This window comes from Capricornis sumatraensis, chromosome 1 (genome assembly GCF_032405125.1).
Source record: "Capricornis sumatraensis isolate serow.1 chromosome 1, serow.2, whole genome shotgun sequence".
NCBI classification, from domain to species: domain Eukaryota; kingdom Metazoa; phylum Chordata; class Mammalia; order Artiodactyla; family Bovidae; genus Capricornis; species Capricornis sumatraensis.
In genome coordinates, this window is record NC_091069.1 from 244,891,068 (window position 1) to 244,914,507 (window position 23,440).

At 37.5% G+C, this 23,440-nt stretch overlaps 1 protein-coding gene across 1 annotated transcript in view; it reads right to left on the reverse strand.

The window, feature by feature from the left end:
• Positions 1–23,440, reverse strand: part of ATP2C1 (ATPase secretory pathway Ca2+ transporting 1) — a 164,613-nt gene that overhangs the window by 41,290 nt on the left and 99,883 nt on the right. The window contains exons 8-11 of the mRNA XM_068974943.1: positions 7,254–7,409; positions 6,128–6,196; positions 5,127–5,202; positions 2,374–2,440 (exon numbers count right to left, since the gene is read on the reverse strand). Coding sequence (XP_068831044.1) covers positions 2,374–2,440; positions 5,127–5,202; positions 6,128–6,196; positions 7,254–7,409 — 368 coding nt within the window. The remainder of the gene's footprint in view (positions 1–2,373; positions 2,441–5,126; positions 5,203–6,127; positions 6,197–7,253; positions 7,410–23,440) is intronic.

Consider the following 23,440-nt stretch of genomic DNA (forward strand, 5'->3'; position numbering starts at 1 on the left):
GCGACTGAACTGAACTGACTGACTTCTGCTTTCTCATTGTTTTACTCATTTTTAGCACAGTTGGAAACACTTGTTAAAACTACTGTTAGGGTAATAAGAAAGCAAGATATTTCAAGACATAGGAAAAATAAAGTCACTAAAGATCCTATGTGTATTTTAAAATTTATAAAAATGCAATAGACCCATATGGTCATTGTGAAATAGAATGAGTTTTCTATTAAAAAACTGTTTAAATGTTTGATCTCTTGGATGACCCTGAGGTAGGAATAAAAGTCATGATGTGTTAATCTTCATGAAGTACTCTTTAAAAAGTACTCTAAAAAACATGAGTCCAATAGATGATATGCCAATGATTAATAAAATTCATGCCCAATTTTAAATTCATTTCATATTTAACCCAATACTCTTTTACATATATTGAAGCCAAGAATTTCAAGTTGCATTTTTGCTCCTCCAAGGAAAAACTATACTCCTTCACTCTATCACAAATATCTTTCAACTTCTTATTCATCCTAGTTATTCCTTGTACTCCCATTTGATTTTTTTTTAATCCACTGGTTTTTATTCTAAAAGTTGAACTATTACTTGCTAGACCTATCACAGAGCTGTCATCCAGAATTTCTCCACAGAGGACTGAGTGAGTCCCACTTTTTCTTACACCCTATACAACACTCTTTTCCTTTTTTTCACTCTTGATTTGCTAGAATTCATACAAGAGTAGGTAAGGAATATATTTTCTGACTACTTGCTTACCCTGAATTGATACTTTGGCTAGTCCTAGATTTATAGATTTAAAATCACTTCCCCCCATGTTTTAATTGTACTGCCCCACTGTCTTCTAATTTAATTCAAAGTGGTTGTGGATGAAGGTTTTTAAAAAATCCTTTTCCCTTCTCTTTTTTGGTTAAATCTCTAGCTTTGTTCCCTTAGTGGTGACAGTACAGCAACTATGTTGCTAGGCAACACTGATTATGATAAAAGGATCTCCTGACCAATAAATTATCTACGGACTGGAAGAATTATAATTATCTTATAGGAAGCCATAGCTTTGGGTTTCCTGATTGTGGTGACTCTCATAACTGGACTTGGTCCTATCAGGCATCCTGGAAAGTGTATGTTTCCAGAGATGTTGGCTCCTACAGAAGGTGAGGCATTTTAACCCAGGACAGCTCCTGCCCTCACATGGTCATCTCACCTGCTTGTCTGAACTGCTGCAGGAACTGCTGCAGGGACACTCTCAGGAGAGGAAGTTGCCCTGTGGTGTTCAGGACACAGGTACCAGGTATGACCTAGGGAAGTCTGGTGAGCTGAAATCTTAGTGGAGACTAGAAACACCCTGTGATGGAAACTGCAGTTGCTAATGAGAAGTATGATACCAGTCAAATTTTCCTTCCTTTACACATGACCTGACCTGTTTTCCTGACTTTCACAATGATGTTTCTAGGCTGGAGTTTTGGCCCTCCTGCTTGGCATCTGGAGGATCCCTTCGATCTATAAAGATTCATGTCTTGCTTCATTTCTTATATAATTTCTTATCACTTTTTAAAACTCCTTTTACTGAGATATGGCATTTATTGAATTATTCTCTTTGACACTTTTATCTCCTCTGTTTTGGACATTTTATTCTATTTTGGGGAGACCATTTTGACTCACAATTTTTAAGCTGAGTTTTTAATTTCAGTAATCATTATCTTTTTTTTAAGATTTTTTTTGATGTAGACCATTTCTAAAGCCTTTATTGAATTTGTTCTATATTGCTTCTATTGTTTCTGTTCTGGTTTTTTGGCCACAAGGCATGTGGGATCTTAGCCACCCAACCAGGGATCGAACTCATACCTCCTGCATTGGAAGGCAAAGTCTTAACGACTGGACCACCAGGGATGCCTCTTAAAAATCATAAACTTAATAACTAAAAAAGAAAATTAACGTGGGTTCTGTGATCCTTTTCTACAACAATTTATCACAAATGCAATTTCTTAGCAAATCTCTGAAAATATGAATACTTTTCTGTTCATTTTCAATTTTTCTTCTATTCCTACATATTTGGTTTTCCTCTGAGTTGATTATTCAGTTTCCATATTGTGGTCTTTCTTTCTCATGCTCCTAGTTTTCAGTTTGGTGATCCTTAATTGTCTAAGTATAAAAATGCATATTTGGTTGGTAATACCAGATAGGTAGTGTGGAGTTTCTCCACTGCATACATGTAGGTTTTCATTTTCCTAGAGCTCATTTCAATATATGAATTCTGAACTATTTAAGTACAGTTAATATACTCTTGTGTGCACGTATAAAACCCATAATGAAACATAAGCTATGCCAAACAAAAAAATAAGTCAAAAGACTTCAAATTATAAACAAACCATTAGAACTTACCTTACACTAATAGTAAACATTTCCAGTATGTCTTTTCCTAGTAACCAGCCAACCAACATGATGATACCTATAACAGAATCAAACAGCTATTTTCCCCTTTTATATAAAATCACCTGAGCATACAAGGGATAGAACAACAAGCTGAGGGCAGCAAAAGTTCCTTGATATAAAAGGGAAAGTTTATCAGATCACAGTTGCAAGATTTTACAAAACTCCATTAAAGAGGGAAGATTAAATTAATATTAAGGTTAAAGCTGTGTGTGTACGCACACACCTACAGGTTTACCTTTTGCTGCCACTGCTGCCACCCATCCTTTAAAGCAATAATATCTTAGAATTCCCAATATAAGAGAACATTACCAGTATTTTTGTACAATGGGGGAAAAAAAGAAGGCGGCACATACATGTGGGTTTTCTACTAACTGTGAGGTTTGCAAAAATAAACCCTACAACTTTACTTCTCATAACTCAATACCCAGATACTACACATTAAATTTGTACTGCAAACCAAGAAGTATTTAGGACTTAGCCCAAAGATGATGTAAGACAGCTAAAACAGTAATTAACATGTAAAAATTACTACCTTTGCAGCATTTGGAAGTTAAAAAGCAATTAATATAAACGAAACAACTGATTCTTTACTCTCTTTTTTAATCTTTATCTTTGAAAAAGAAGGTGAGGGGAAGGGATGTACCACTGGTTTTGTGAGGAAAAACACAGCATCAGAGTTTTAATAAAACAAAGTAACTTTGTATTCTAGATCAACATGTACATTTAAAACAAGATTTCCTTCATCTTTCTGCAATTATAAAAATAATTATCCAGATTGTGATCTTCTTAGATCCCATCCCAAATACTACCCTGATAAAAGGAATTGTGTCTGATGAATTATACCAGGGTCAAACAAACTACAATCTGTGCCCCTCCTATGTGTTTTGTAAATAGTTTTTTGGAACACAGCCATATCCATTTGTGTTGTGGTTGCTTTTGTGCTGACAAAAGAGCTGAGTATTTCCATCATTGAAAGTATGAACCAAAGGCTAAAATATTTACAATCTGTCCCTTTACCAAAAAGTCTGCTGACCCTTGATTTTGATCTTGACCCTTCTCCTATTCCATCCTAATAAGAAAAAATATGTCCAATGCATCATATTAGAACCATGGAATCAAAAAGCTGAAAATTTTTTTTCAAAAAATTTGACGTGGTTTCATGGTAAAGTGTTACTATAAACTGGAAAGGTTTAATTGGCTAAACTGCCTTTCAATTTATCAAACTATAAATTCTAAAAAATAAACAGCAGTAACCAAATGAAGGAAGCTATGAGACATACCATTTAAACAAATGAACAAAATAACCTTCCCACTTTTTACATTGCTTACAGTAATAAAAAATGGATCACAGAATACTTAAAGAATTATTTTCTTGTACCTGTACAGCAGAAATGTCTTAAAATTGCATTATTTTTAAGTTAGCAAGAAAAATTAAAATAATATCGTGGAAGAATTAAAGAAAAAGACTCTAAAATTGATGTGTTTAATGCTATGATAAAGATGTCATTTCAACTCCATGAATAAAGAATGGAATATAAAACTGCTGGTACCAGGATAAATAATTTTTGAGTAAAAGAGTACCAACTCTACCTTAAATCTTATACTAAAATAAATTCTAAATAAAATAGTAAAATTAAGTGTCAAAAGTAAAAAGTAATAGTGAGGTTTAAATAAACATAAACATTTTCCCACATGGAGTTGGAAAAGCCTTTGTGAATGGAACCCAGAAACCTAATTGCAGAGATTATCAACAGGAGGGTGCAATCAGAATCTCAGGCAAGAGAGCGTTTCATTACACACATCTCTCCCCTCCCTACCAAGTTTATTATACAGCCCTCAAAAGCAACTTAAAAATCAAGAAAAAAAAATATATTTCTAACTTAAACAACAAAAGGATTAATATCCTAATTATGCAAAGAGGTGTGACCAATCTAAGGCTTAAGCCACAAAAGAAACAGACTAGCAGTTCATAAAATAGAATAAAATAAAAAAAGTACTAAGATATACATGACAAAGTGCTCAGTTTCTCAAATAATGAATTTTGAAATAAACAAAAAAGTTGGCAACAGTGCTGGAAGAGAGACACTTTTTTTTTTGTTGTTGAAGGAGGGTATTATTTAGCAACAGGAAAGAAAAGCCTTTAAAAACATGCCAAAAATTTTAAAACCACCACTCTTTGACCCAATAATATCACTTTCAGGAATTTATCCTAAGGAAATAAGAGTAGTTTATAACAAGATAGCTGCACTGAAGAATCACTTACACAATTTAAAAAATTTTTTAAGCCCTACACAAACATCTAAAAAGAGTGCTGACTTTTTACGCATGTATACATACACTCATAATACTACATAATCTTTAAATTTAAGGTGAGCATCTATTTAATGATAAGATGTTTATGATGGTATGCATGAAACAAAAAAGAAAAGCAGTCATAACACAATACTATCATATTTTATGAAGACTAGAAAGACATACTAAAATGTTTATGGAAAGGTTCTTTGATTACAGGAATTATAGATTTCTATCTTTGCAGAAAAGGACAATGGCTGGGGATTAGTTTAATAGTTTAAAAAAAGTAACAGTAGCTTAACACATGAATGAATTAATGGATTTTTTAAGTACGTACCTAACTCCCACTTCCCACTCAAAAGAAAACCTAAGTAAATATTATGAGATATACATACTCACTCTTCTCTTACCTATTATACCAAAGGAATAAAAGGAAAGTTGCTTTCCTAAGAGGTCCATGCTCTTCTGCAGAGGGGTTTTCGGTGCCTTGACAAATTGGAGAAGAGCGTTACCACAATTATCTAAACTTAGTCTGCTTTACCATGTGCCAGGGACTGTAAGTGCTTAACACACTCATGACATGCACAACTCCTTCAGCAAGGAAACTGGGAGGCCTAGAGACCTAGACTTTTAAAAACCTGTTTATTTGAAAAGGTCTGTGCTCTCTATGCCTCTTTGGAGAAAAATCTATTCTCCCTAGCAGCTTCCCCAGGATTTCAACAGCATCAGCTGCTCCTCACTTTTCTACTCTTTCTCCTTTCTAGATCCACAAACGTGCTTGTAACCCATCTTTTTATCCTGTTGGCTCCCTGGTCTCTGGCAATCCCTCTACTGCCAAGGTTGAGATGATTTTACACACTGCATCATATCCGGGAATCTCAGAAGGTTACCTGAGAAAATGATATTGTAGAATGCACTTTCTTTTTTATATATAAGGAGGTATTTTAAATGAGAGAACTGATTTTCAATAACCTTAAACAAGGATATCGTACAAGTTATTTATTTCACTTTGCAATCATTTTTTTCTCCAGATACCTGGAATTATGTCAAGATGGGAATTTTGGTAGAAGATATATTGTAAAGCACAACTATACTATTTAGTAATCTTTAAAATCAAAATGATAAAGTTAATTTCTAAAAATAATAAACCTTATAAATAACTGGCCATAAATCTTCTTCTCCTATAAACAATGAATAAATATCAGAATGTTTCAGAATATTAACAATATTAATTCAAGCCCTTCCAATTACAGGCTTTCCCATTATGCTTTTAAGCACAGACAACTGATATTCTGAATAAAATATTACTTTTGAAAGTAATAAAATAATCCTCAAATGTTCTCTTTTCCCCTACTTAAAATGGAAAATATTTCAGATTTGAAACCAAAACATCAACAAACGAAATACTCACTTCTTCTGCTTGCATCATTTTAAAAACTTCTCCGAATTCAGAATTTTCTCCTGTTCCAATGACAATACCCTAAAGGAAAAAACAAGAAATCATATTTACATTCAGATGGAATCATCTTTCTCAAATGAAAACAAAACCCCTTCATTTCTTTTCTCCAAAGCTACCCATAGTCAACATGTCTGACATAATATATCCAGGATTCCCTCCAGAAATTTACTTCCGATGTTACTATAGATCCCTAAAAACAAACCCCTCATTAAACTTATCAGTGACTCAGTTCTGAGGCCCATTTTCTGGTCTATATTAATATTTCTGAAATTTGAACCTTTCTTATTACTCAGACATTTAACGTAGTTTCCCCACCAAATACTACTGAATAATGCCTTTTGTATTTGTGAAACATTAGAATCCAGTAAGGGCTTCTTTAGTAGCTCAGCTGGTAAAAAATCTGCCTTTAACGCAAGAGACCCCAGTTAGAGTCCTGGGTTGGGAAGATCCCCTGGAGGAGAGAGAGACTACCCACTCTAGTGTTCTTGGGCTTCCCTGGTAGCTCAGATGGTAAAGGATATGCCTGCAGTGCAACAGACCTGGGTTCAATCCCTGAGTTGGGAAGATCCCCAAGGAGGGCATGGCAACCAACTCCAGCATTCCTGCCTGGAGAATCCCCACTGACAGAGAAGCCTGGCAGGCTACAGTCCATGGGGTCACAAAGAGTCAGACACAACTGAGCGACTAACCACAGCACAACACAACACAGAATCCAGTAAATACAGTATTTGAAATCAATTAGTAGCTGAGTGATATACAGTCAGAATATTATAGCTAGTACCATATCAACTAAATTGAAATTTTATTCAACCAATGGTGAACATATCCACAAGCCACTGCTTCTATCTTTAAAAAAAAAAAAAAATTGCCTGGTAAATAAAAGAACTATGGTTGTATTTTATCTCAGGGACACAGCCTACCCCTAGTTGCACAAAGAGCTGCCAAGGACTATGTTCAATTCTGCTATTTCTTCCTCGTATGTTTTTTAAAGATCCACATAAAATTAGCCAAAAAAAGAACTGAGAAAATGGTTGAAAATGAAGGAACTGTTATCTTCAAAACAAGAACGGAAATTTACCTTTGCTTTGCCACATCTGACCAGTGTTCCCATGAAGGCAATGTTACTTCTTGATGCAAGATCTCCATTAGTAGCAGCAGGCTGAGGAGCTGTCACCTTAGAACAAGGTGTTGTCTCTCCTGTCAAGCTGGACTCATCAACAGAAAGATCCACAGCCTTGGGGAACATAAAGCACTCTAGTCAGTTCAAGTCTGAAAACTCCTTCTGCTAAAATTAAAATCTAAGGAGTCTGTAATCACCATTCCTTCTGCAAATATCCTCCCCATTATAAATTAGCCAAAACTTTTACCATATACATTATTCAACAATCATACTTTAAAATGAAGCTAAGTCAAAAAAATCTGACTTGCAAGGTTGACAGACCCATGAGACAAAATTAGCCTGAACTTCAAAATACAAGTAGGGATAAGGAGACACTAGCTAAAACAATCTCTATCTAGAGAAGACTCAACCCTCATGAGTTTTCTAAAATTATTTCCTAATTTTGCCATATCCTAAAGTCCTGAAAATGGATTTGGCAGGTTTAAGCCAACTGTAACAAGAAGAGAAATATAACTAAAAAGGTATAAAAGGTACAAAGAAATAAATACTTTCATAATTTGGGTTTAACTTTCATGAATTCTTGCTATACACCCCTAATATTTATTTTAAATTTATGTCAGCAAGAATCAAAAATGCACATAAATGTTTCCAAATAGATCATGAATATCATATCATCATCCAACTCTGCAATAGGGTTCAATACTGAGGCCTGCACTTCTAACACAATTAAGAATTCACCTACCCAAGCATGAAAAATACAAACATCATTTTATATGTGGAAAATACTCCAGATGTGACCTGGCTCTGTTTATGAGTATGGCCCACAGAACAATAATTCCAAGGATATTAATAGGCATTGTGTATAATGTTATAGACAGATGATCACTGACTAAACCAGCACACACATATTTACACATACACACAAGGGAGGAGTACTATGGTTAAGTAAGTTTTAGAAACACTGTATTAAGAAGTAAACAGCTTCCCCTATGGTACTCTCAAAACTTGCAATGCATCAGTGTCAATCACCTCAAAAGGAATACAGATATAGCAGGAATTGTGGAAGAGTGACCTTAGCAGAACCAGCAACACCTCTAACACCTCAGAGCTAATTAAGACATTTACTGCCCTACCGCAGAGAGTTAGGAGAGTGAACCTAACAGACTGCCTTTACAAGCCCTCCAGATAATTCTGATGCAAGTTCAAGCATGAGAATCAATAGAACAGTGTTTCCCAAACATCTCTGATGGAGAAGGAAATGGCAACCCACTCCAGTATTCTTGCCTGGAGAATCCCAGGGACGGAGGAGCCTGGTGGGCTGCCATCTATGGGGTCACACAGAGTCAGACACGACTGAAGTGACTTAGCAGCAACAGTAGCAGCAAACATCTCTGATCTATTTTCCAGACGCTCTTGTTCAAGGATCAGTAGGACAGTCTCCAGAAAACTACAACCTGGTTCATGACTTTACTCATTCATTCACCCAACCAACATTTACTGACTACCTTAACTATGTACCAGACACTGAGTTAGATCCAAGAAAGAAAACAAGAAAATGAATCCAGAGGAATTAGATGATTGTGCAGTCTCACTGCTATCATCACCTGAGCTGGTGTTCTGAACCAGGCCTCCTGATTGACAATTCATACTATGTACAAAGTACTCTAAATTTGTGTGCTCAATCGCGTCCGACTCTGCAATCCTATGGACTATAGTCTGCCAGGCTCCTCTGTCCATGAAATTTTCCCAGTTGTTATTTCCTACTCCAGGGGATCTTCCTAATCCAGGGATCAAACCTATGTCTCTTTCAACTCCTGCACTGGCACACAGATTCTTTACCACTGAGTACCCTGGGAAGCCCATTCTAAATTTAAATCCTGTGTTTCTTCTTTTCTCAGAGGGTGGGGAAGGGGAATAAATCTTATCTTTTTAAATGAGTCATTCTGTTATGAGCACAAATACCTTAAAAAAATCCCATGGAAAATAATTATTAAAAATTGAGTTCATGGATTATTTCCTCCCACCTACATAATAAAACTTTGACTTATTCATTTAAAAAGTTATTTACTAATGCTTATAATGTCCCAGGCCCTATACTATATCACATCCAATGGGAATCAGCATGCAAACAAAACAAAGGTCCTGTCCTCAGCTTTTAATCTAATGGGAAAATGATTTGAAAAAATAAACAAGTGTATATATAATATAATGCCTGATAGTGGGGGGAAATAACATGGTAAAAATGGTGAGTGACACTTTAGATAGAGAAAAGCTCTCAAAGCAGATGAGCCTTTTGCAGAGCCCTAATTTCCTTCTCCAGGGAATCTTCCTGACCCAGGGATCAAACTCAGATCTCTTGAATTGCAGGCGTAATCTTTCCATCTAAGCCACCAGGGAAGCCCCAGATTTGGGTTCATTACTTCACCTCAACTACATATAAAAAAAACACCTGCCCTGCTAAAAGGTAATGGACTTTTTATTTCGATTTTTTAAATTAAAAGAACACATTTATTTGACTTTTCTTCCCAAATTAATCTTAGGACTGTCTGATTTTTCATACTTTATTAATAAGTAAGAAAAAAGTACGGATGCCCAGGTGGCACTAATGGTAAAGAACCCGCCTGCCAACGCAGGAGAAGTAAGCGACATGAGTTCAATCCCCGGGTAGGGAAGATCTCCTGGAGGAGGGCATGGCAGCCCACTCCAGCATTCTTGGTTGAAGAATCCCATGGACAAAGGAGCCTGGCAGGTTAAGGTCCATGGGGTCAGAGTCAGACACAACTGAATGACTAAGACACTAAGAAAAAAGTTAGGTCTTTGTCTTCAAAGATGATACTAACACTAAAAATAGCCAGCTGACACTTTGTTGCTCACTCTCTGGTAGGCACCAAGAAACATATTTATACCAAATAAACTACAAACAGTTACTTAGCTACTAGCAACTCCAACAAGGCAAGCACTAGTAGTTCAGTTCAGTCGCTCAGTTGTGTCCAACTCTGCAACCCCACAGAATGTAGCACACCAGGCTTCCCTGTCCATTACCAACTCCCAGAGCCTACTCAAACTCATGTCCATCATGTCGGTGATGTCACCCAACTATCTCATCCTCTGTCGTCCCCTTCTCCTCCCGCCTTCAAGGTCTTTTCCAACGGGCTGATTCTTTGCATCATGTGGCCAAAGTATTGGAGTTTCAGCTTCAGCATCAGTCCTTCCAATGTAGTAGTATCCCTATTTTTCAGACTTGTTGAAGGATTAAGGCCTCCTCCAACATCATACAGCTAGTAAGCTGTGGAGATGAAACCTAAACATTGACAGATTAACTCCTATTTTTCTAAATCCCAAATCAAAAAGTTTTCTTTGTTTAGCAAGCTCCTCATTAATGCTTGTTACTAAAATCATTAATGCTTATAATTTTCTGAGCTTTTAATTAGAAAAACTTAATAAGAAACAGAAACTTGTATACAAGTTACAGAAAGAACTCCTTTCTCTGTGAGAAAAAGTGAAATTCATGTTTTTCCACTGAAGACTTTTTACTTTAAATGTAAATCTTAAACAAGAATAAATGCCAGCATTAGGTGGGTGTCTGTAGGGACAAGGAATATAAAAATAATTTGTATTTTTAAAGAGGCAGGAAGCATGGCTTTACTGACTATGTCAGGGACCCAACTCTTCTGTGTCAGCCTTCAGTTCAGTTCAGTTCAGTCGCTCAGTCGTGTCCGACTCTTTGTGACCCCATGAATTGCAGCACGTCAGGCCTCCCTGTCCGTCACCAACTCCCGGAGTTCACTCAGACTCATGTCCATCAAGTCAGTGATGCCATCCAGCCATCTCATCCTCTGTCGTCCCCTTCTCCTCCTGCCCCCAACCCCTCCCACATCAGAGTCTTTTCCAATGAATGAGTCAACTCTTCGCATGAGGTGGCCAAAGTACTGGAGTTTCAGCTTTAGCATCATTCCTTCCAAAGAAATCCCAGGGCTGATCTCCTTCAGAATGGCCAGGTTGGATCTCCTTGCAGTCCAAGGGACTCTCAAGAGTCTTCTCCAACACCACAGTTCAAAAGCATCAATTCTTCGGTGCTCAGCTTTCTTCACAGTCCAACTCTCACATCCATACATGACCACAGGAAAAACCATAGCCTTGACTAGATGGACCTCTGTTGGCAAAGTAATGTCTCTGCTTTTCAATATGCTATCTAGGTTGTTCATAACTTTTCTTCCAAGGAGTAAGCATCTTTTAATTTCATGGCTGCAGTCACCATCTGCAGTGATTTTGGAGCCCAGAAAAATAAAGTCTGACACTGTGTCAGCCTTAGCAGTGCAATAATCATTTAAGAGAGTAAGAATTTTAATTCAGATTTTTCTACAGAAAAGAGGCCATGTAATTTTTTATACAACAGCCCTGTCTTAGTATACAAACTAATGTGGAAGAGAAGGGAGCTTTGGGCCCTTATCTTTTCTCTTATATAATTATACATTTGTAAAACTTAAAATATTAACAATATATTATTTTTTCTTATATAATTATAAATTTGTAAAACTTAAAATATTAACAATATCAATGAAATTTGTCTAAATCATACAATACAGCATAACTCTCAACTGTCTGCTGAACAAGAATATTTTCTAAGTGACAAGGTACTTTTCTTTAATGGTGACTGTGAGTCACCAATAAGTCTCTCAACTGCTTTTCACAGAAAACAGTTTTGAAAGAATGAGGGGAAGGCAATCATTTCTAGGAAGGGTAGTACTTAATAAGGCAAGCAAGCCTAATTATTACAGTTTAACAAAGTCACAATTTAATTCATCTGAAAAGAAATATATCAGAGTCATTTATCCAATGCATTCATGAGAGAAAGTTAAGATAAAATGAAATTAAAGAAATAGCCAGCTCCAAACATAAAACCTTCAGAAGAGTTGTTAAAAGGGAAACTGATTATGCTTCCTCAGGTGCTATGGTGGAGATGTAAATAAGATCCAACACAGTTCAAAAGGCAGACTGTAAAAAAGAATCAAGGTGCATACATAATCCACAATCTGAGTATTTAACATCTACAGGATTAAAATGGTTGATAAAAATATCAAGATTATTCCTATAAAACATTAGGGAGAAAGAAGGTAAATGCTAACTAAAGTAACAAAGATTTCCTGGAAAGCAAAAAGTGACTGCTTAAAAAATAAATTCGTTAATACAGTACAACTGCTAGCCACAAATAAGTTCTTAACCTAAAGAACATCTTGGTGTCCTGTATGCTGCTAGGTTAATCACCTTGAGTCCAGAATTAAAAGCAACTGGAAATGGGTTTCTTTCCTCAGAAATGTATTTTTCAAAATAGTCATCTGCAACTGCCTGATCATGATAAAATTTCTTACTTATGCTGTCAAAAATTAAGATTCCTCTTACTGTTTATTCAAATGAAGGAAATATAATTAAAAATTCTTCATGAGCTCTAGCTTATTAATCAAAGTCCACCTACCCAAGTGTTACAAGAAATGAATTTGATCCTATGGTAAATGTTTGCAAACTTTGACTTGAGAGTACAGATTCAACTTGATCAAGTTGCTAATAATTTAAAGGCAATAATTTAAATTCAGTTAACAATGATTTATAGGATAGTTCATTAAGTCTATTAAAAAGAACAAAATTTTAAAAGGGAATCTACTTTTGCAACAGTCCTTTCCCACCAACATAAAATAAGAATCTTAAAGTTAGTTAGTGTTAGTCACTCAGTCGTGCCCAACTCTTTGGGACCCCATGGACTGCAGTCCACCAGGCTCCTCTGTCCGTAAGATTTTCCAGGCAAGGATACTGGAGTGGGTTGCCATTTCCTTCTCCAGGGGATGTTCCCAACCCAGGGATCGAACCCGGGTCTCCTGCACTGCAGGCAGATTCTTTACCGACTGAGCTACAAGGGAAGCCCAAACAAGGACACTAAGTCTCACTTCTAACCTACCTATATAATCTTTTTAAATTCTAGTGACTTAGTGAGAGGTCACAAAGAGTCAAACATGACTGAGCAACTGAACTGAACTGAACGAGGAAAAAAGAAACTTTTTCTCTTCAGCATTTTAAAATGAATAGCATTCTTCAGCTCACTATGCTATTTAACAACTTAACTATAAAAAGAAGACAACAAAACACTAAGCATAGCTTCAGTTTAATAAGTCTTAGAGAACCAACCCTCTCATTGCTCTAGGTATAGACTGGATTTCTCAGTTGTATGATAATACTATTAAAGAAAAGTACATCTTTTCCAAACTCAAACACACATGACTACATCAAACAGCTTTTAGTGAATATGCATGTTTCCACATTGCACAAATAAACCATATATCTTTTCCAACATTCTAACTTAATTTCTTTTGACAGCTAGTTTAAAATCTCTTAATATGTTTGTAAACTGCTCTTTTTTCTACAAATGTGCACATAAGTTTAATAATTCAGAAATTTAAAAGCAAAGTTTCAGTGACAAATCACAATAAGGAAGGGCAACATGCTGAAATCTGCCGGGAGCCAGCGTGAGGAATTCCACTGGTGACAAGGTCATGCGGCAGAGCTCTGTTGGCAAGGCTAATCAGATCTCAGGTTTTCCCCCTGGTATTTCCTGAGCATGTACCCCCAAAAATAAGAATCTGCCTGCTTTTCCACTCTTCTGATATTCTCTGGAAAAAGTCAAATCAGGGCTTCAGTCTTCTGCATTTGAAAGGGATGTTTCAGTTAAACCCCTCTGATAACTCTCTAGCTTGCCTAACAGGTTCCCCTGGACCTCTTACAGCTTGTGAATTGCTTGCAGCCCCCCAACCGCGAGAGGCACAAAGCTTAAAAACATCTTAAAGATACAGAGCCTTTGGTGACAGGATTTCACTGCTGACTCAATGATTGCTGCCAGGCCTCCATATTCTTTATCTTTTAGGCACCTGAGAGGATGTTAATCAATGTAAACGAGATATGGAAAAGGATATATAATAGTTTTGATGGTAACAACACTAGACTTTTGAGTTACTTTTCTTTTGTTATAATCACTGTACTCCTTTTACTTGTTAAAAATTGCTGTATCTTTGCTATGTAAGAATGTAACTTTTTTAGTGCTTTCTGAGAGTGGCACCAGACTTTGGGAAGAACAACACAAATAAGTCTTCTGGTTGACAAACCCTTATCAGAAAAAAGGTTGTAAAATGTTAATTGGCCCTTTTGGCCTAAAAATGATGTAAATCACCTAAGACTTGCATGCAGAGAGAAAAGCCTGGTTTTGATAAGAGTCTGGGCTGCTAACGCTGCATAACGTATTACCCATTGATCTCTATGTATAATCACAGTATAAAAGGCTTTGAAGGATAATAGAGGGGGGCCAGTCATTGGAAGGACTGGTTTCCCCCATGTCTCCTCTTTACTCTAATTTCTGGCTGAATTCCCATCTGGGGCGTGGAGGCTCGCGATGTCTACTTACTTATCCGGGCCTACTTACTTGTCCGGGCCCGTAAAAAGAGACAGCCCAACACGGGGCACTCTCCGATATTCAAACGGACGCCGGCAGCCTAACGTAAATGGTGCAAGCTCCTTGTCTGGAACTTTATTGGCTTTCCACGTAAACCAAGTTATTCAGCCTCTTTTCTCCACTTAATTTTCCTACTACACTGTTTCTTCCTAATCTAATCTTATATTAATAAATAAATAAGTTTTTTCCCTCGCCAACGCCGTCCCCACTTCGAATTCCCTGGATCCACCGGGGCTGGACCCCGGCAGAAATCAACTTATCAAAACACCTGCCAAAAAAAATACACTGAAGTCAATATAAATACTTATAACTCATGAATAACATCACAGAAAATAGTAGAGCAGGGCTCTCAAACAATCAGTCCCTCCACTAAAACAATCATAAGCTGGCAAAAACTGACAGAATGAACTCTGGAATAAAAAACAAATCAATTAGGGAAATGCTTAAGAAGAAACAGGCATTTTTATTTTCCTATCTGCTCGTCCCCATTCCCAAGAGAAGCAGCAACAGCAGTGGGGGTGGAAGCTTCTTTCCTGGCCCCTGTTCCTAAAATACTGTTAAGCTATGTGTTCTGACCTGTCCGGCAGTTCCCTGAAGGACTGGTACCAAGGCTGACCTTTATTTCACATGCTAACTCCAGCTAGAGTGGCTTTCAGGTATTTGCCAAAAGATTAAACATACGTACTAGCAGGCAAACGATAGAACATGGCAAAATAGCAGACACACCCAAAGACTGAAAAGGAAGAGAGTAAGGTGGAAGTTCTTTGAAGAAATAAAGGCTTGGAAGGGCTACCACCTATACCAGGGAAGACAGAGTGTAATGTCCAGAATCAGAAGCTAGTTCAGAAAAGACCTGAGAGGACCCTACAGATCTGAGTCTGGCACAGTAAGAAGGTGACGGTGTGTGAAGGCAGAGTGGTAGGCAGCCTAGCTCAGTGATGAAGAAGTGCCCCAACTCAGAGAAAAGCTGGAAAGGGCAGGAGAGTGGCACTCCCCTCCCCTACTCCCAGTTTTCTGGCTTCAGATGGATAAGACTGACTCTGAAGATAATAAAACAGAAACTTCAGGGCCATAAACAACAAGGAATCTTGTCTTTGTAAAAATAATTTGGAAAGTCACTAAACAAACTGGACTGCTACAGCCCTCAACAACCAAAAACAAACCCTAGTTCAGTTCAGGTCAGTCGCTCAGTCGTGTCCAGCTTTTTGCGACCCCATGGACTGTAGCATGCCAGGCTTCCCTGTCCATCACCAACTCCCAGAGTTCACTCAAACTCATGTCCATCAAGTCAGTGATGCCACCCAGCCATCTTATCCTCTGTCATCCCCCTTCTCCTCCTGTCCCCAATCCCTCCCAGCATCAGAGTCTTTTCCAATGAGTCAACTCTTCGCATGAGGTGGCCAAAGTACTGGAGTTTCAGCTTTAGCATCACTCCTTCCAAAGAAATCCCAGGGCTGATCTCCTTCAGAATGGACTGGCTGGATCTCCTTGCAGTCCAAGGGACTCTCAAGAGTCTTCTCCAACATCACAGTTCAAAACCATCAATTCTTCGGTGCTCAGCTTTCTTCACAGTCCAACTCTCACATCCATACATGACCACAGGAAAAACCATAGCCTTGATGAGACGGACCTTAGTCGGCAAAGTAATGTCTCTGCTTTTGAACATACTATCTAGGTTGGTCATAACTTTTCTTCCAAGGAGTAAGCGTCTTTTAACTTCATGGCTGCAGTCACCATCTGCAGTGATTTTGGAGCCCAAAAAATTAAAGTCTGACACTGTTTCCACTGTCTCCCCATCTATTTCCCAGGAAGTGATGGGACTGGATGCCATGATCTTCGTTTTCTGAATGTTGAGCTTTAAGCCAACTTTTTCACTCTCCTCTTTCACTTTCATTAAGAGGCTTTTTAGTTCCTCTTTACTTTCTGCCATAAGGGTGGTGTCATCTGCATATCTGAGGTTATTGATATTTCTCCCAGCAATCTTGATTCCAGCTTGTGTTTCTTCCAGTCCAGCGTTTCTCATGATGTACTCTTCATAGAAGTTAAATAAGCAGAGTGACAGTATACAGCCTTGATGTAGTCCTTTTCCTATTTGGAACCAGTCTGTTGTTCCATGTCCAGTTCTAACTGTTGCTTCCTGACCTGCATACAGATTTCTCAAGAGGCAGGTCAGGTGGTCTGGTATTCCCATCTCTCTCAGAATTTTCCACAGTTTATTGTGATCCACACAGTCAAAGGCTTTGGCATAGTCAATAAAGCAGAAGTAGATGTTTTTCTGGAACTCTCTTGCTTTATCTATGACCCAGCAGATGTTGGCAATTTCATCTCTGGTTCCTCTGCCTTTTCTAAAACCAGGTTGAACATCAGGAAGTTCACGGTTCATGTATTGCTTAAGCCTGGCTTCGAGAATTTTGAGCATTATTTTACTAGCATGTGAGATGAGTGCAACTGTGCGGTAGTCTGAGCGTTCTTTTGCATTGCCTTTCTTTGGAATTAGAATGAAAACTGACCTTTTCCAGTCCTGTGGCCACTGCTGAGTTTTCCAAATTTGCTGGCATATTGAGTGCAGCACTTTCACAGCATCGTCTTTCAGGATTTGAAAGAGCTCAACTAGAATTCCATCACCTCCACTAGCTTTATTCATAGTGATGCTTTCTAAGGCCCACTTGACTTCACATTCCAGGATGAAAGCATTACTACGAACAAACCCTAAGGAAGGAACAAATCTGATGTACAGAGTTACGACGTCATAATACCCCAAATACCTACTTTTCAACAAATAATTATAAATACAAAGAAATAGGGAAGTATGGCCCTTTCACAGGAAATACTAAATTGACAGAAACTATCCCTGAGGCAGGCCAGACATTAGACGTACTAGAAAAACCTTAAGTCACCTGTCTTAAATGTGCTCAAAAAGGATGGATGAAGTATTAAAATAAATCAGAAAAGCAATTAATGAAAAAGAGAATATCAATAACGAAATTTAAAAACTGTAAAAGAAAAAAAATAAAGAAGTCTAGGAATTCCTTGGTGACCTGACGGTTAGGACTTTGCACTTCCACTGCCAGGGGCCTGGGTTTGATCCCTGGTCAGGGAACTAAGATCCCACAAGCAGTGTGGTATGGTCAAAATAAGAAATCCTGATGCTGAAAAGTACAATAAATGAAAATTTCACTAGAGGGGCTCAGCAGCAGGTCTGAACAAGGTGGTGGTGGGGTGGGGGGTGAAGTGAGCAAATCTGAAGATAGGACAATTGAAATTAACCAGTCTGAAAGGCAGAGAAAGAGAAGGAAAATGAAGGAAAATGATCAGAACGTAACTATCTGTGGAACACTATCAAACATACCAATTTCAGCATTATAAGAGTCCCAAAAGAAGGGGGGGAAAAAACCTAGAAATGGGCAGAAAGAATATCTGAAGAAATATTAGATGAAAACTTCCTAAATGGAATGAAAGACAGGAATTTACTCATCAAAGAAGACAAATACACACCAAACAGGATAAACTCAAAGACATCTATACTGAGAGAGATTATAACCAAACTGCTGAAAGACAAAGACAGAATCTTGAAAACAGCAACAACAAAGCAATTCAACATGTACAATGAACTCTCAATAAGATTAACATCCCATCTCTTATCAGAAACCATGGAGGCTAGGACCAGTAGAATGACATATCTAAAGCACTGAGGGGGAAAAAAATCAAACAGAATTATATATCCAGCAAAATTATCTTTCAAAAATGAAAAATTAAGACATTCCTATTTTTTAGATAGCTAAGACAATTCATCACTAATAGAAATGTCAACAAGAAATACTAAGTCCTTCCAGATAAAAGGAAAGAATTTATAAAATAAAATACTAAAGCCATGTGAAGAAATAAAGATTTCAGTAAAAATAATAACAACAAAAATAAATGAACAAACGATCTGAATACACAGTCTCCCAAAGAAGAAATACTGGTGGCCAATAGGCACATGAAAAGATCATCACCACTAACTGCTGCTGTTGTTCCGTTGCTAAGTCCAGTCTGACTCTTTGCAACCCCATCAACTGCAGCACACCAGGCTTCCCTGTTCTTCACTCTCCCACAGTTTGCTCAAACTCATGGCCATAGAGTTGGTGATGCTATCTAACCATCCCATTCTCTGGCACCCCCTTCTCCATTTGCCTTCAATCTTTCCCAGTATCAGGCTATTTTCCAATAAGTGACTATTCGCATCAGGTGGCCAAAGTATCACAGTTTCAGCTTCAGTCCTTCCAATGAATATTAAGGGCTGATTTCCTTTAGGATTGACTGGTTTGATCTCCTTGCAATCCAAGGGACTCTCAAGAGTTTTCTCCAGCACCATAATTCAAAGGCATCAATCCTTCAGTGCTCAGCCTTCTTTATGGTCCAACTCTCGTATCCATACATGACTACTAAAAAAAAATCACAGCTTTGACTATATGGACCTTCCAGCAAAGTGAGTTCTCTGCTTTTTAATAAGCTGTCTTGGTTTGTCATAGCTTTCCTTTCAAGGAGTAAGCATCTTTTAATGTTATGGCTGTAGTCACTGTCTGCAGTGATTTTGGATCCCAGGGAAATAAAATCTGTCACTGTTTCCACTTTTTCCCCTTCTATTTGCCATGAATTGATGAGACTGAATGTCATGATCTTAGTTTTTTTAATGCTGAGTTTCAAGCCAGCTGTTTCAATAATTGTTAGGGAAATGCAAATCAAAACCTCAATGAGATATCACCTCACACCTATAAGAATGCCTATTATCAAAAGGACAAAAAATAACAAGCCTTGACAAGGATTTGGGAGAAAAAGGAACCCTCATACACAATTGGTGGGAATGTAAATTGGTGCAGGCACTATGGAAAACAGTATGAAGATTTCTCAAAAATTCAGAATAGAATTACCACATAAACTCAACTATTCCGTATTTGGTATTTATCCAAAGAATACAAAAGACATTAATTTGAAAAGATATATGTACCCATATGTGTTCCCTACATCATTATTTACAATAGCCAAGACATGGAAACAAAATTAAGCATCCACTGATAAATAAGTGGATAAAAATGATCACACACACACATATGCACACACAATGGAATACTACTCAGCCATAAAAATAAATGAAATTTGCCATTTGCAACAATGCATATCATCTCTGAGAGTATTAAGTAAAATAAGACAGAGATAGACAAATAGCGTTATTATTTCACTTGTATATGAAATCTAACACACACTAAAATAAATAAAATAAATTCAAACTCATAGAGAACAGACTGGTGGTCAACAGAAGGAAAGGAGGTTTGAGAGTGGGCAAAAGGGATGAAGGGGTCAACTGTATGGTAATGGATGGTAACTAGACCTTTTGTGGTGATCATTTTGTAGTATATACAGGTATCAAATTATAATGATATACAGCTGAAACTTAAAAAACATTATATACAAATTTTACTTCAATTAAGACCCCCCAAAAATCAATGAAAACCAATTTGCTATTTGAAATTTACAATAAAGAATGCTGTGTGTTTAAGTAAAATAAATGAATGAGTGAAATGAATCAACGCATCAGGGACTTTCCTGGTGGTCCAGTGGTAAGATCTGCCTTCCAATGCATGGGGCATGGGTTCAACCCCTGATTAAGGGAAGTAAGATCCCACATGCCACGGGGCAACTAAGTCCACACACTGCAACTAGTGAGTGGCCCTCAGCAAATATTGAGCCCACATGCTCTGGAGCTGATACGCCACAACTAGAGAGAAGCCCCCATGCTGCAGTGCAACTAAGACCTGATACAGCTAAATAAATAAATAAATAATTTTTAAGTGAATCAAGCATTTTAAAATGCTTGATTCAGAAACATAAAAAATAAACCACACACAGAAAACAAATAGCAAAATGGCACAAAAAAGTTGTTCTCTACCAGTAATTCTTTAAATGTAAATAGATTCACAATAGTGTAATACAGTCATACAACAAAATACTATTGACAATAAAAAGCAGTGATGTACTGATACACGCTACAGCATAATGAACCATGAAAACATTATGTTAACTGAAAGAGGCAAGACACAAAAGACTGCACAGTGAATACTTCCATTTATATGAAATGTCCATAATAGGCACATTTATTCAAACAGAACAAGTAGACTGGTAGCTACCAGGCTCTGGGGCAAGGAGACAAAGCTGGTGAAGGCTAAAAGGTAAGGGTTTTCTTTTGGAAATGATGAGAATGTTATACACTTGTGGTAATGGCTGTACAACTCTGAAAACTACTGAATTGTACATTTCAAATGTGTCAATTGTTTGGTATGTGAACTATATATCTCAATCAAGCTGTCTTTTAAAACATATATATTTTTACATGCGGTGGATGTACCAGTACTTTTGGCACAGACTAAGAGCTAGTTATGAATGCCCTACCTCAGATCTGCCAAAACAGAACCCAGATGAGTCCTGCTCATATTAAAAGTTAGGATGCACTCCCCTAGGGCCATTCTATGTTACAGAAAGAAAACAGCCCTGAAAGCTCACACAGTTAATTCATTACATAAGAAGACACATTTTATTCTTTTAATTACTTTGCTTGCAAGCTGGTGTCTCCCAGTAGAAAGGGCAAAAAACTGTGTTTTGCATTTCCTAACTTTGAAACCTGGTATAGCAGTCTATACACAGTACTCAACTATTTGTTGAATGGCTAAAAAAATGACTTTGTAACACAGACTGATTTCTGAAGAGAGGGACAACATTTTGCCTAAATATGGTAGCAAATGTTAGAAAAAAATCTCTTTTGAAAAAGAACAGCAAATCAAAGCAGAATCTGTTTTGTCAGAATATCAAGTTTTCCACTGAGTAAATGGAGAATTTACTTAGTAACTCAGGAAGTCAGATGCTCTGACACAGAAAGATAGCTCCACTAATGGAGTTACCCAACACAGAGGAACCTGCTTGCTAGTGGGTATTAACAAAAGAGCAGGCAAGAACGTGAGCCTTACAGAAAGGGACATAATGCATAACTGAGATTTCAGCCAGAGACTACCTCTGACTGTAGCCAAGGGAGGTCTGTGCTTATTCAATCATGCTCATCATCTTTGGTTTTTACCCGCCCTGGGTACTAAGGAACAACCCTAAAGACACCAGAATCTACTCAGTGAGCCGAACTATTGTCCTATAACAAACTGCGTGGATTCCTGAAGTAAAAAGGGTCTCTATGCAATGCCACCTGGCTGGTTCTACATTTAGACTTCCAAGCCTGGCCCAAGTCGATCTTGACTCCTAGTGGAAACAGCCTTTCTGCACAGATTTGAAAGGTCTGATCTAGTGTCATAAAAACGGCTTCCTGGCTCTCAACCACATAAGTGGTAGTTATCTAATAGAAGTTTGATACATTTAGAAAAACATCCTATCAAAAATTGGGATTACGAAAAAAAGAAGTAGCAACTGTACCCTGTGTGTAGATTGTGAGGACAGTTTCAAAGATGATATGCAGCACATGAGCCACAAAAGAAAGTGTCAACAGAATTAATCTTTCAGAACTCCAAGTGAAGAAAAATCTTGGTATATTTCAGTCAACATTTTGGGTTTAGTTAGAAATTTTCAGCTAAGAGGTAAAATATTTTCAACAGTCAAAACAAACCTGCTTTTCCTCTATTGCATTGTTTTCTCTTACAAAGATTCCTTAGTCAAATACTGATATAGACTATACCTGGAAGATTATGGAAAATATTTTATGCTTCCAAAAAGGCAAAATGTACTACTATACAAGTACATGCAGTCTATAAGATTGCTTTATCTAAAGTCGCTATGGGACCAATCCCTCTAAAGTGTTGATTACTCAGTTGTGTCTGACTCTTTGTGACCTTATGGACTATAGACTGTCAGGCTCCTCTCTCCATGGAATTCTCCAGGTAAGAATACTGGAGTGGGTAGCCATTCCCTTCTCCAGGGGATATTCTCTACTGAGGGATCAAACCTAAATCTCCTACACTGCAGGCAGATTCTTTACCATCTGAGTAACCAGGGAAGCCCAATCCTTTGGCAGCCACCAATCAACTGGCCAGGGTACCTCTTTTCAATTACTATTTAAAAATTAAAATAAAAATCCTTTGGTAAAAAAAACTAGAAAACATGCCCATAACTCAATTCCTCTAGGTCTTACTATCCCAGCTCCGTGAATGATTCTAAGCTTCCTATGCTGGTAAGGTTACTGTCACCAACACGTACTCGCTCTTTCCTTGGCTATGGAAAACTGACTCAAGCAAGAAAACACAATACAAAAATCTTTAAGTTATCAATATCAATCTTCTTTAAAAAGGGTTTTACAAAAGATAGGCTCATCCTGCTATGGACTGAATTTTGTCCCCCTAAAATTCATGTTGAAGCCCTGAATGCCAATGTGAAGTGATGGTAACTGGAAATGAGGCCTTGGGAGGTGATTAGGGTTACAGAAGGTCACATGGGTGAGGCCCACATAATGGGATCAGTGGCACTGAATGGAGATCACTCTTTGTACCATATGAAGATATAGCAGAAAGGTTTAAAGACAAAGAGAGCCCTCACTAACAACCCAATTCTGCCAGACCTTGACTGTGGTCTTCCCATTGCCCAGAAACAAACAAAATAAGTGTCTGTGGTATAAGCCACCAAGTAT